This window comes from Astyanax mexicanus, chromosome 21 (assembly GCF_023375975.1).
Source record: "Astyanax mexicanus isolate ESR-SI-001 chromosome 21, AstMex3_surface, whole genome shotgun sequence".
NCBI classification, from domain to species: domain Eukaryota; kingdom Metazoa; phylum Chordata; class Actinopteri; order Characiformes; family Acestrorhamphidae; genus Astyanax; species Astyanax mexicanus.
This window is the reverse complement of record NC_064428.1, coordinates 1,056,274-1,069,302: the sequence shown is the minus strand read 5'-3', so window position 1 is coordinate 1,069,302 and position 13,029 is coordinate 1,056,274. Positions and strand designations below refer to the sequence as shown.

Here is a 13,029-nt window from a genome sequence, read left to right as displayed (position 1 = left end):
ATAAGCTTTTTTTAAAGAGCAAAATCACATCTCAGAAACTCCATCAGCTCCCTTTTCACAGAGAACCAAATCAGTACAACATTGACTCCTTAGCTAAATGAATCTTTATTACCATAGGCATGTCCATAAAAATCAAAGAACAGATTCAGGACAATAAATTGAATGATCACTGAATCGATTCTCTCAAACCTAGTTAAACCAATGAATCAGGCATGTTTGAGCAGTGAGCACAGATAGATTTAAGGAGTCACTGTTGTACTGATTCGGTTACCTGTGAACACAGCCAAGTTTCTGAGATGTTTTTACTTGTTTTAAGATACAACGCTGGAAAAAAACACCCCAAACAGTTTAGAAAGTTGAAATATGAAACATGTAACATATAATGGAAGACAGAGAAGCTGCTGTGTAATTTAAGGGATGAATTAACATTTGATATTCACTGGCTTATCAGATATAACATGTCAGATTATCTATTTTATATTCTTTATATTCAAAAAACAGTTTTAATCAAATGACTGTAATAAACAGGCCTTTATATTATCATCTTCAATTGTTTTTTTGTTTATTTATTCTTTACTAATGCCTACTGAAAGAAACTAGCTTATTTCCTACTGGTATGTGTAGCAATTAATTTTCAGTATCTCCTTAAAGTGTGCAGCAGGATATTACAATAATGCACCCTGTAAACCAACGTCTCTATTTTATTTTAGATTTTATTTAGATTAGTACAGTAGTTATAGTAATATACTATACTGGTGCTACACTTGTTAGAAAATTGTAATTTATAAAGCTTAATTTTAATTCCGTTTTACTGATAGTGTTAAAAACTACATGAGGTTTGAGAATGTAAATCAGTCTTCTAAATTATGCTAAGTACTTCAGGTGTCTCATGTCCCCTTTAATGTAACCATAAGCCTTTCAGAAGTGAAACTTGGAAAAGAAAAAAAAGTCATACCACACACAACGATGCACGGTGTGCTTGGAAGCTGATCAACTTCAGAGGGCAGACATGTTTCATCAACTGTCAGGAACATCTTGTCCTGGTCTTCACCGAAATGGCTCAAAAGAAGCATCACACATGCAGGAATATCAGCATCTAGATGCTTAGCTTTGGCAATTGCCATACCTGTTAGGATGTCTTCAGTTTTTCTTTTTTTCTCACAGGACAGGAGATATGAAACGACTCTCCCACATTTGCTTGACAGAGCTTCTCTATCAACATCCACACCTGTTAGTTCTTTAAAGTGAGCAATCATGCCACACATTTCGAACAGATATGGCCACTCTGTGATCAGAAGAGGGGTTTCCATTCCGCTTATTATGTCACTTCTTTGAGTAAAGAAAGTTGACACCATTTTCTTTTCAACACTTTTGGTATCCTTGCTTCGATTTTTGTGCATGTTTTTTAAGTCTTCTTTCGTACATTTCTGTGTCTCCATGGTTTCACCCAGTGGCATTCGCTTTGGTTGCCAATTTACACAGCCATATGTATCAACTCTGATCTTCTTTAAAGGTACGTCTTCTCCCTCCTCACTTGTGCTAGATGCTTGTCTTTTTAAGGAAAGGGAAGTTTTCCCCCTTTTAAGATTGTCAGCTCTGCTCTGCAGCTGCTTGGTTAATGAATCATAACCACTGCCCACAACTTGACCTTCAATGACGTCTCTGAATGACAGAGGGTAGGCTGAAACAATCTTCCTAGCGATTGCATCAAAGTGTTTCTTCCCTGGTGTGGGGCAGATGGTTAGGACCTCTCCTACCACCAGGCGGATCATCTCGCGCCTTTCCCGTCCTGTTGGCCGCTCTTTGTTTTGGAGTTTTCTCATAATCCCTGATGGTATTTTACTCCATGGGAGTTCAAAAGTAAAGTGCCAGTTGTTGTCTACTGGAGTTAATCTATGAGGAGCTGAAAATGCAGTTGAGCTTGAGCTAGACAGTGGAGAGTTGGGATCATTTTCATAGCGTTCACCTGAAGAGGACACAAAAGTATTTAAAAATAGTGATACATTTTTGCATTAGCCATTGGCCCTGAACAAAACTTCTACAACATACAGAAAATGTGGGAAAAAGAAAACACATGACCTATGGTTTATGGTTAGCCAATAACAAAATTACAAATTGTATCTACTGTGCATTGATAGCAACAGCATCTGTTTCCAATAAAGGGGCTGACTAAATCAGAATGGTATAAGAATCATACAAGAATTTTCAAATTCAGATCACGAAAAGGGTCTCAATTCCCCATACCGAGTCTCAATTAACTTCTTTAGCATTAAGTTATCAAGCTATATATATATATTTTTTTTAAATTGGCTAACGTGAAATTATAGCGAGATCATGAGGTGTTCAATGTATTCTTGTAATGTAATGTAGTTATGAGCTAAAAAAATAGTTTGAAGGAGAAATTTGATCATTTATCTAACAGGCGGAAGATATGTAGCCCATGATACAGGGTTGTGGTAAGAGAGAGCTGTGGCATACGCTTTCACACAGCAATATAAAATTCATATCACAGAAGAATTATGACCTGTTTAACTTCCCAACACTACTTCCTTATAACATAAATAATCTAATATCAATGTTTGTTTCTGTAAAATAAAATATTTAAATCTAAATGAAACAATGTATGTCTTACTAATTTGTATTGTGTACTTTTTTGACCAGATGAAAACACGATTAAGGATAAAATTAAACCATTTGGATGGTGTGCAAGTGAAAAAAAGTTTGAATTGAATATTAATACATCATATGACTTTTTAGAACTATGTACAATGCAAGAATAATAATAATATGAAAAAATATGCAGTTTTTATAAATTTACCCCAGACAAATTCTCAAACATACTTGAGGATGAATAGTCTATGCCTGGCATTACACTTGTCATCATTCCACTGGGTGTGGCTGTAGTGCTCATCATTCCACTGGGTGTGGCTGTAGTGCTCATCATTCCACTGGGTGTGGCTGTAGTGCTCATCATTCCACTGGGTGTGGCTGTAGTGCTCATCATTCCACTGGGTGTGGCTGTAGTGCTCATCATTCCACTGGGTGTGGCTGTAGTGCTTTGTGAATCAGCTCTGGGTGATGGGTCAGGATTCTCACTGACATTCTTTTCAGCTGGATACAAGACAAAATTGGAATTATGGTTCTTCCATCTCTAATTTTGTTAAAGAAAATATTGCAAATAGGATTATCTCAAATATTGTTGTTTATTTTTTTCCCCACACATACACACATTTTTATAACTCAAAAAAAAAAATTATACTTACATAAAGCTTTAACACGTGCAATGAGTTTTCTAGCTTCCACTGGCCTCAGGACATTGACCAGGGGGGTATTCCAGAAAGCGGGTCAAGTGACAAAACCGGGTAAGTAAACTCTGAGTTAACGGAAACTCAGAGTTTTCTGAGAGAGTTTTCTCTCTTCCCCTCAGTTGTCCAACTCCCCCTCCCTCTGTCGTCCAACTCCCCCTCCCTCTGTCGTCCAACTCCCCCTCCCTCAGTCGTCCAACTCCCCCTCCCTCAGTCGTCCAACTCCCCCTCCCTCAGTCGTCCAACTCCCCCCTCCCTCAGTCGTCCGAACCCCCTCCCTCAGTCGTCCAAACCCCCTCGCCGCTGCTGCAGCTCTCGCACCCCTGGCGCGGCACCAACTTCGCCTCAGCGCCTCGTTTCTCTCGTCTCTCTCGTTTCCCTCTTCCCCTCAGTCGTTCAAACCCTCTCTCTCAGTCATCCTCCTTCTTTATTTCTGCGTTCCTCCTGCTGTTCTCCAACAGTGTTGCCAACTTGCCAACTTAGTTTTTGTTTGTTATTGAGAGTTTAAATGAACACACATGCTCTTCAGTTTCTCCTCAGCGAGCAGCAGGTGCTGCCGCTAGCCCCGCCCACGTCACTCACAGCACAGTCTCAGTCAGACCACACACTCACACCGCTCTTCAAACACGCTGCAACGAACTGCGCATACCTAAAGCCGCCGCTGACTGTCAAAAAAAAAAAAAAAAAAACTTAATCATGTAATTTACGTTAAAATGGAGTTATTTTCAGAAGTCTCTGCCTATTTATAAAAGCAACAGACGTAGTTCATTTGTTAGAGTTCATTTGTAACATTCTAACATTTAAGGGGTTTTAATCACAAATTGCAGCCAATGGCTACTTTCCTTACTGAGCAGTTGGCAACACTATTCTCCAACCCGTCCCTTCCAGCCAGCCTTTCTCCTTCCTTTACTCCGTCAATTCTCTCCCCGCCTCCTCTCTCGCCGTTTCTCACCGGGCTGCAGCACCCGCTCAGCTCCTTGCTGGAGCTTCATGACCTTCATTCTCCATCTACAGCGCCGCCCCCTCTCAGCTCGCGCTGCGGTTCATCTCCAACACTGGAACCCTGCTACATTCCAAGACGCCCCGGATCTGGAACTTCATTGACGTGTGTTTGCGGGACGAAGCTCCCCATCCCGCGATGGGCCTGGCTGTCTAAGGCTGACGTGGTTTCGGCTTTCAAAATCCTCCCTCTCCATCCTGACTCCTGGCGCCTTTTCAGAGTCCGTTTTTCAGTTCACCTTGCTTTCGGGTGCAAAGTAACCCCAAGCTTCGACTCCTTTGCTAAGGCGCTCTGCTGGATTTGCTTAACACGGCCCCAGTTCGTGCTCTACCTCCTGGGTAACTTCGTCATCGGTCCTCCTTCCTCGCCCCTCTCGATGGGTCTTGAAGCCATGACCAGCGCTTTCACTCACCTCCGTGCCCCGCCGTCGGAGAACTCCGTTGGTCCCTCCACATCTCTCGAGTTTCTTGGGATCTTTCTGGACTCCGCCTCCTTTCAAGTCTCCCCGCCCGTACCTAGCACCGTCTTTCCCCCCTCGGCCACTTTATTCACAACCCAAAATCGAACCCAGGGTCGTTCTTTCATTTCCCGCCTCCTCCTTTTGGCTTTTTCGTCCGAGCCCTCCACCATTCGTTATGCTCAACTGATACTGCACGTCAGAGCTCCATTTCTGGCTGTGCCTCCTCTGCAATCGAACGGGTTTTTCTTCTACGCCAACGCAGCTTCCAGCTCTTTTGATATTAAGCTATTCACAGATGCCGCTCCTTCCTCTGGTCGCTTCTGCTTGGCCGGAGAACTTCATCTGCTCCGCCGCGCGATTCTTCTGCGCTCTCTGGACTTATATGCGGTCCTCGTCGCTGCCCTCCTTTGGGGACATGAATGGTCAAAATCTATTCTACTCCACTCTGATCAATCTCGCCGCAGTCCACATCAAAAAAAAAAAAAAAAAATTGCTCCAAATCGCTAGAAATCTTGCCTTTTATCCGTCGTCTCACTTGGCACTCCATTAAGCATCAGTTCACCACTAAAGCTGTTCACACCTCAGGTCCATTTAATTCTATCGCTTCTATTCTATTCTTTTTCGTTTTCAGTTACAGAAATTCAGATCCTTGGCTCCGCATGCAAATGCAACCCAACCTCGGTACCTTCATTTTCACAAACTACACTTCACCTAACCCCCGTGTAAACGAACTGATCTTCCAAGCTCAACAAACCATCCTTTCAGCCGTCCTTCTACTTAGATTCCTCAGATGCTCAGAATTTACTTCCCTTAAAATCTCCCACAACTCCTTCTCAGCCCCTAATTTCAGATCTCATCATCCTTGACTCAGATACCCTTACCTTCAAGAATGAAGCAAACGGACCAAATTGGCAAAAACCACGATCCTCTATCTATTCAAACTTGACTCACCCCTCAGCCCGTACGAACCACTCGTCCACCACTTAATCTCCGCCTCTTTCAACAAGCATCACCTTTAGATCCTCTGTTCACAACGGAATCTAGTAGTATAATCTCAAAGCACTGGTTCCAACACATCTCAGTCGCATCCTTTCTCCCAGTAGTTACTCACCAGATCAATTCTCCGCCCACTCAGTTTACATCGTGCAGCACCCAACGCCTCCAGACAAGGAATCTCCGAGCACACGATCAAGCTCCACGGCCGGTGGTCTTCCCAAGCTTATAACCTATACATCCGTTCCCAACCAGACGGTTTGAGACAGGCTCATTCCAAACTAGCTTCCACACAAGCTCCAATTTTGGGGATATAACTGCACGCTTCTTCAAGCACGCAGTTCAGAACTCCAGCCCAAATTTCCCTGAGTTCCCTCCCCTTTTTCCTTCTTCTTTCTCTACTTCTTTAGGCGTGGTCCGCACTTAGCAAACAGAGAATAACGCTTTGTAATGTGGACGAAAACAGGCAATACACGGTGTGTGTGTGTGTGTGTGTGTGTGAGCAGTCCTTATACAACAGGTAATCAGTATTCAGGACTTCCTGGCCGGGGCAGGTGAGGTGTCACGTGATCAGCAGAGGGTGTGGTGCATTCTGGGTGTTGTAGTTATCTGAGAAACTCAGTGGAGCTAAGTGTGGAAGGACAGGGAGTGCCTACAACACCAGACGTGACACTATCAGTGGTGAGTTTTTACATTCCTTGATTTCTCTCATTGCTTTTAGATTTTTTGGGAGATCACTGTGTTTCTTATGAAGTGCAAAACTTCACTAATACTTGTTTTTTTTTTTTCTTCTTTTTTTTTAGCCCTGATTCCACCACGCACGGAACTTCCCTTAGGGAAAGAATGTCAAGTTTGGGCTTATACAAGAAGCACTCGCTTGATCATTCTCTCCTTGCCAAATTCAGCACTGCAGCAGCATTGACCTGTGCTTCACGGACAGGGTTCTGCACGAGGACTGCAAGAACTACATCTCGTTCCTGAAGAACATCTAGAAGGCGGCGTCAAAACAAGTCAGCAAGGAGACGACCAGGAATAGGTCAGTATCTTTATTGAATATTAATATGTAATGTAATGTAATTTTAACAATACATTTATTGATAATAGGTTATTAACAACGCTTCACTTTATTTTCACAGATTCGATACACTCCAGGAGGCCTCTCCGAAGGAGGCCATGACTGTGTTGGATGCTGCAAAGAAAGACTTCCTGGCTGTCATTGGGAAGCTGCATGAGGGAGGCCATCAGTTGACCCTGACAGAGATGCAGCTGATCCTCTATTACCTAGAGGCCATTGTGATTCTGGAACAGGGCCAGCGGCCTGGAGTTGTTGAGCACATGACTGTAAGTTCTAACCTAGTTATTAGTCTTATTTTTGTCTTGTATTTGTATTTCAGTATTTGAATGATTCACTCAGTTTAACTAATGAATCACTTGTGCTGTAGGTCACAGAATGGATCAGCCGAAGGAGAGATGACACTCGTCCTGCTTTCGTTGCGGTAGCAGTAAAGGAGCACAAGACTGCTGCCACTCAGGTGGCCACCTTTGTTCTGAGCCAGGAACAGGAGATGGTAAGATGTTTAGACTTTGTTTAGTCGTGTTATAAATGGCATTAGGTTTTAGATATGTGTTGTGATAATACTAGATTTTAATTGCATGTTGTTTTGTTTTTGTGTTTCTTTTCACAGTGGTTCGATCTCTACTTCACTGAGGTGCGCCCAGTCATGCTGGGAAGGAAGAGGAAGCGCGTTGATGATGACGATGAGTCAGATGAGAGGTTCTTCATCTCCTCCACTGGCAGAACCATCCACAACGCCTCCAATGACCTGGAGCGGCTGCACAAGAAGTAAGTTGAACTAAATAAACTCAAGCTCTGCAATACTCTTCTTTCCTTACTTCAGTTTTTATATTATATAATGGAAATAATGTATGAGTACTAAGGAATATATTGTCTTTTTCAGGTATCAGGTGCAGAAGGTGACCAGCCAGATGGCCAGACGGGCGTATGAGACAGCCAGGACATGCCCGATGCCGAAAAGTCCAAGGTGGCGGGCTACCTCACCCACTCGACGGCCACGGCAGAGAAGCACTACCGGATGAGAGAGATAAGCTCAAGGGTAGATGCGTGCCTGATCCTGAGGAGACTGCGGGGTGATTCAGAGTAAGTATTTGTTCATGTTGTCACTAGGATGGTCTAGCATGGTTACATTTCAACTATTTGTATTTTTTTTTCTGTACTCATCATTTTTCTCATTTCCTCTACTTCAAGTAGTGACCAGAGCGACCACACACCTACGGGTTCCGCGGCATACTTGACCGACCAAGCTGCATATGACAAGTTGCTCCGGTCATATCCAGTGACGTTGGACGGGGTGCCACCCAAGCGGTCTAAGCGGGTATCCCTGGCTGGGCAGTACGAACGCTACTGCTACGACCGCTGGCGTAGTGAACAGTTCGAGCTTCGGGTGCAGCATGTTCTAGGTGAGTCTTTAAGAATTAATCTCTCAGCCTAGTCTTAGTCTAACCTCTAATTACTACCTGGAATGCACATCATATTTGTTATGTCTGAACCTACTGACTAATTTCTTTTTTTGTTTTTTTGCGTTCTTTACAGAGCACTTTGCCCGTAGACTGCCCTCTGAATCCAGAGTCAAGGCCTGGATTGAGAAGCAAGGGTGGTCTTCAAACATTTCAGATGCTGCATCCATCGTCCAGCAGTGGAAGCCATCTGGGGGCATTGACGTTGCGATGAACAGTGCTGTGCTACAGAAGTTTTGCAGGACGCAGAGGTGGAAGGGACTCTCAGTGGCAGAGATAGAGGGGAAGGGTAGGGGAGTGGTAGTTACAAGGCCTTTTGCCTTGGGGGAAGTCGTGTGTGACTACCACGGTAAAGTGGTGTCTAGACAGGAGGGCTTAGCGACCCATGCAGCAACAGCAGAGCAAGAGAGTGGGTACATGTTCTTTTTTAATTCTGGACAGGTAGCCCGTTGTATTGATGCTCACGAGGAAGAGTGTCCGTGCCATCCAGGAATGTGCACATTTGGCCGTCTAATTAACCACTCCTCCAAGAAGGCAAATTTACGACCACGGTTGTATAGTGTAGATGGCAAAGACGTAATCCTCTTCATTGCCATACGCAATATTAAAGAGGAGCTCCTGTTTGATTACGGCGTCAACAGGAAGTCTTTTGCTGGGGAGGGGTTAGATTTAGTATGGCTGTAGTCCCTGCAGCAAAAATCTGAACTGTAAATTTAAATAAATATGTAGATAGAACTGTAAATATTAGGGTTAGTTAGAATAATGCTATTGTCTTCCAAATGAAGGCCCTCTGACTCTAAGATCCCCAGCAGGCTTAAGTTCTTCACTGTGGACACTGCAAACAAAACAAATATATTCAAAGCTCTGTATCTTCATAGAACAATATCAAATTGCAAAACGTCAATAGACCGTTTTGTAGAGCATGTCAAGAGCTATCCAAGGACGTAAGGGTTGTGTCTGTATCATGTACACAGCCAGAATTATGGACCGGTAAACATGGCTTTTCTATAGCCGAAAATAGTGCACCTCAGGCGGCCGCATGACTGCTGTGACCCGCTGGACTGCTAATACCTAGGGCCGATTTTGAACAGCCGTAACTCAAAGAAAACTAAATCTATCAACATGGGATTTTACCAGAGTACAGTCGAGGGCATTCCCTGTCCAATAAGGCTAAGCGTCCGGGTATCACTTATGTGGAGGCAGAGTAATTTTTGTTTAAAATGACCAAAAAAGTTAGAGAGGGTGGCAGACTTCCAGCATAAAGGTATCACTGTGACCGATTTTGAACAGCAGTAACTCAATGAAAACTGAACATATCCACATGAAATTCAAGATACTTTTAGCGTGAGAAATGCCCTTTCTAAAGAGCCCATAAACATCCATGTGTATAGCAGTCCCGCGGAGAACTGCACCCTCAAATATGGCGAGATTCAAAACGTTCTATCATCGCGGGCAAAGGTCTAATCGCAAATTACAGAGCAGGTACTAGAGCATGTCAAGGGCTATCGAACGACATGAGGGTTTTGTCTGTATCTTGTACAGAGCCCGAGATATGGACCGGTAAACATGGCTTTTCTGTAGCCGAAAATAGTGCACCTCAGGCGGCCACAGTATGCGACTTTTGCGCCACATATAAACAGAGCTAACGTGCCAAAATGTTAACCAATGTGTCTGAAACTTGGACTGATTATAGAAGCATTCAAGTGCTTTCCAACATCATCCTGACTGCCTGTAACAGTTTGGTAGAATCAGAGATACAGAGCTGTAAATATCACCTGTCATGTTACATTTGAACAGCTGTAACTCTGTGAAATCTTAATAAATTGTATTAATACCAAGATATGTTGTAGAGGACGTCAAGACCTATCCAATGCTACCCTCATACCTTATAAAGGTTTTCACAAAATGTAACACTACTGTAGTGTTCCCTGCAACCAATAGGTTGGAAGTGATGATGCAAACGTGTTGAGGATTGTGTAAAATGTGGGCTTTTTGTGAAAACAGCAGCTTAAAGTAGAGATAAGTAAGGGAAAAAATAATCGCCGAAAAGTACTCGGCCGTCCGGCCGTGATGGACATTCCTCTCTGCAACACATCTGTTGCAAAATGAAAAAAGTGTATAAAAGTGAAAAAAAAACAACTTAGATCAAAGCCTGATAGCACAAAGACTCTAAAATAGCAAGCCCTATGCATCTGTGCAGTGCATTTGCTGTTAAAAGCAAGAAAAAATCATGTGCAACCAATGAGTTGCAGGGCCTGACCCCGACCTGAACTCTGAAAAACGAAATTCGGTGACTATACCTAACTTTTCGATGCGAATCTAATGAGCATAAAAGTTTTGTATGGAATTTTTTTCGAGAGTCAATCCGAATTATGCAACACGTGTTGCATGACTCATAATTCCTAAATGACGTGCGAACCCCAATTTTGATAAAAAAAAAAAACAACACTCAGGGTTGAGCCTTAAGCGGTGACGTGCCCCCTCACTGTGTCTCACTGTTCTGGGGTACCCCCTCACTGTTTTGGGGTGTCACTCACTGTTACTCACTGGTTCTCACTGTACCACAAAAAAATCAGTAAAAATAGAACGCCTTCTCCGATTTAACTCAGTCGGGTATGTGTGCGTCCGTCCTGCCATAAGAAGAACAACGGCATTTTTATCTTTTTTTGATCTGAGGCTTGACCTTGGTCAGAGTTTCAACTCATGTATGGCCGGATTTTTCGGAAGAATATGTAAATTTTAGCAGGGAAGGCAAGTTGCAAATCCGTTCAATTTAGGCTAGGCCTCAAGTCTGTGATATGATTAATCACCCATAATTTTTTTAGCTAGATAGGAAAAGCTAATCATAATTTAATCAGTTTTATCGCAAAAGTTTCGCCACTCGCGCCTGGCTTGATGAGGGTCAAAAAACTCACCATGGGAATCTACATGGGAAATAACACGTTGGGGTGAAGGAAGAACACTTCAGCTTTACAGTCAACCACTCCTCACTCAGTTTGAGTGAAAAATGGACATTTTATGGCTAAATATGCAAATTTTGTTGCTCGGCTCTCATGCTACAAAACGCTTTGGGTACATTTGACTGGAAATTCCTCAGCCTGTGAGCAATTCTCAGGGATGTTTCTTACATATTCTTACATGGAAATAACTCAACTTAGTCTTTACAACAACACTAGATTTGTGCAGATATCTTCAGGAATAAAGATTTTACACAGGTTGCCATTCTAACCAATTTAGGCGGAATCAATTCTGAATCGGGCTAACACTGGAGTTGCAGTTCCCAGCTTCTCAACCTATAGCACCCAGATATCAACTTGGCATTTTGACCTACAATCTCTCAGCCTGTGAGTATGTTACAGGAATGATTTACATATTTGGAAAGTACTCACCCACTGCTTTACAGCAATACTTCATATGTACATATGTCTTTAGGATTAAAGATTTTACAGGGGTTGCCATTCTAACCAATTTAGGCGGAATCAATTCTGAACCTGGCAAAAATTGGCTAATTTGACCTAAAATCTCTCAACCTGTGAGTATGGTACAGGAATGATTCTTACATATTGTGAATGTACTCATCACAAGCTTTCCACAGATACCAAATATGTGCATATATCTGGGTGTTCCAGGTTGAGAAGCTGGGAACTGGAACTCCAGGGTTGCAGTTCCCAGCCTCTCAATCTCAATGTCTCCCAGCCTGTGAATTGACTTAATTAGCATCTGACTTGTGCTCCCAGCTTGTAAATGGGCACATCAGGCCAGTTGATAGGCCATGCTAATGAGGCCTGCCCCCATGAGGTCTGTGAGGTGGCAGTGAGAGGCTGGGAGACAGCAACCAGTTCTCAACCTCATGGAGTATGGTACAGGAGTTATTCTTACATATTTGGAAAGTACTCATCACAAGCTTGAGAAGCTGTTACAGGTTGAGAAGCTGGGAACTGGAACTCCAGGGTTGCAGTTCCCATGTTGAGAAGCTGGGAACCGGAACTCCAGGGTTGCAGTTCCCATGTTGAGAAGCTGGGAACCGGAACTCCAGGGTTGCAGTTCCCAGCTTCTCAACCTGTAACACCCAGATATATGCACATATTTGGTACCTATGGAAAGCTTGTGATGAGTACTTTCCAAATATGTAGGAATAACTCCTGTACCCATACTCTCAGGTTGAGAACTGGTTGCTGTCTCCCAGCCTCTCACTGCCACCTCACCCAGCCTGCTGACTCCCAGCCTGTGAATTGACTTAATTAGCATATGACTTGTTCCTCAATTCAGAGTTCAACCTGTCACCTCATTGGCCCCCACTGGACCACAGCCATCATCCAATCCCCCAGTCAAGTGGGGGGCGTGTCCTTTTGTTTACAGTAGCATATAAGCAGCAAGTTTGAACCTCCCAAACCACCTCTGATCCTTGTCTTACCAAGATCAGCGACCTCCTTGACCTCCTTGACCTGCTCTGCTCCAGTGACCAGGAATCCTCTTGACTGTCTGAGATGGCTTCTTCTTCTGCTGCTTCTTCTTCTGCTGCTGCTTCTGCTGAGTAAGTACAAGTTTGTCTTTGATTTACTGTAGTAAACTATCTCTGACTTGGCTACAAGGAAAATGCTATGGGAACCTTACTTGTTTTAGTATCACGTAATGCTGAACAATTCTATGTAAATTTAGCTTTACAGGGACAATAAATATGTGAAGATATCTAATGTCTATTTCTCTTTTTTTCTGTTTTTATCTAACAGGAAAGC

At 43.2% G+C, this 13,029-nt stretch overlaps 1 protein-coding gene across 2 annotated transcripts; it reads left to right on the top strand.

The window, feature by feature from the left end:
* Window positions 1–885: 885 nt before the first annotated feature.
* Window positions 886–8,230, top strand: LOC125785634 (uncharacterized). 2 transcript variants are annotated; one of them, XM_049469586.1, is made up of 7 exons: window positions 888–6,439; window positions 6,562–6,794; window positions 6,895–7,099; window positions 7,201–7,326; window positions 7,444–7,601; window positions 7,717–7,916; window positions 8,025–8,230. In XM_049469586.1, the coding sequence occupies exons 3-6, from the start codon at window positions 6,932–6,934 to the stop codon at window positions 7,853–7,855; spliced, it is 591 nt and encodes a 196-aa protein (XP_049325543.1). In that variant the 5' UTR covers window positions 888–6,439; window positions 6,562–6,794; window positions 6,895–6,931; the 3' UTR covers window positions 7,856–7,916; window positions 8,025–8,230. The 2 variants fall into 2 exon arrangements, with proteins under 2 accessions (XP_049325542.1, XP_049325543.1); XM_049469585.1 differs by lacking the exons at window positions 6,895–7,099; window positions 7,201–7,326; window positions 7,444–7,601; window positions 7,717–7,916; window positions 8,025–8,230 and having other exon boundaries at window positions 886–6,439; window positions 6,562–6,788.
* Window positions 8,231–13,029: the final 4,799 nt, after the last annotated feature.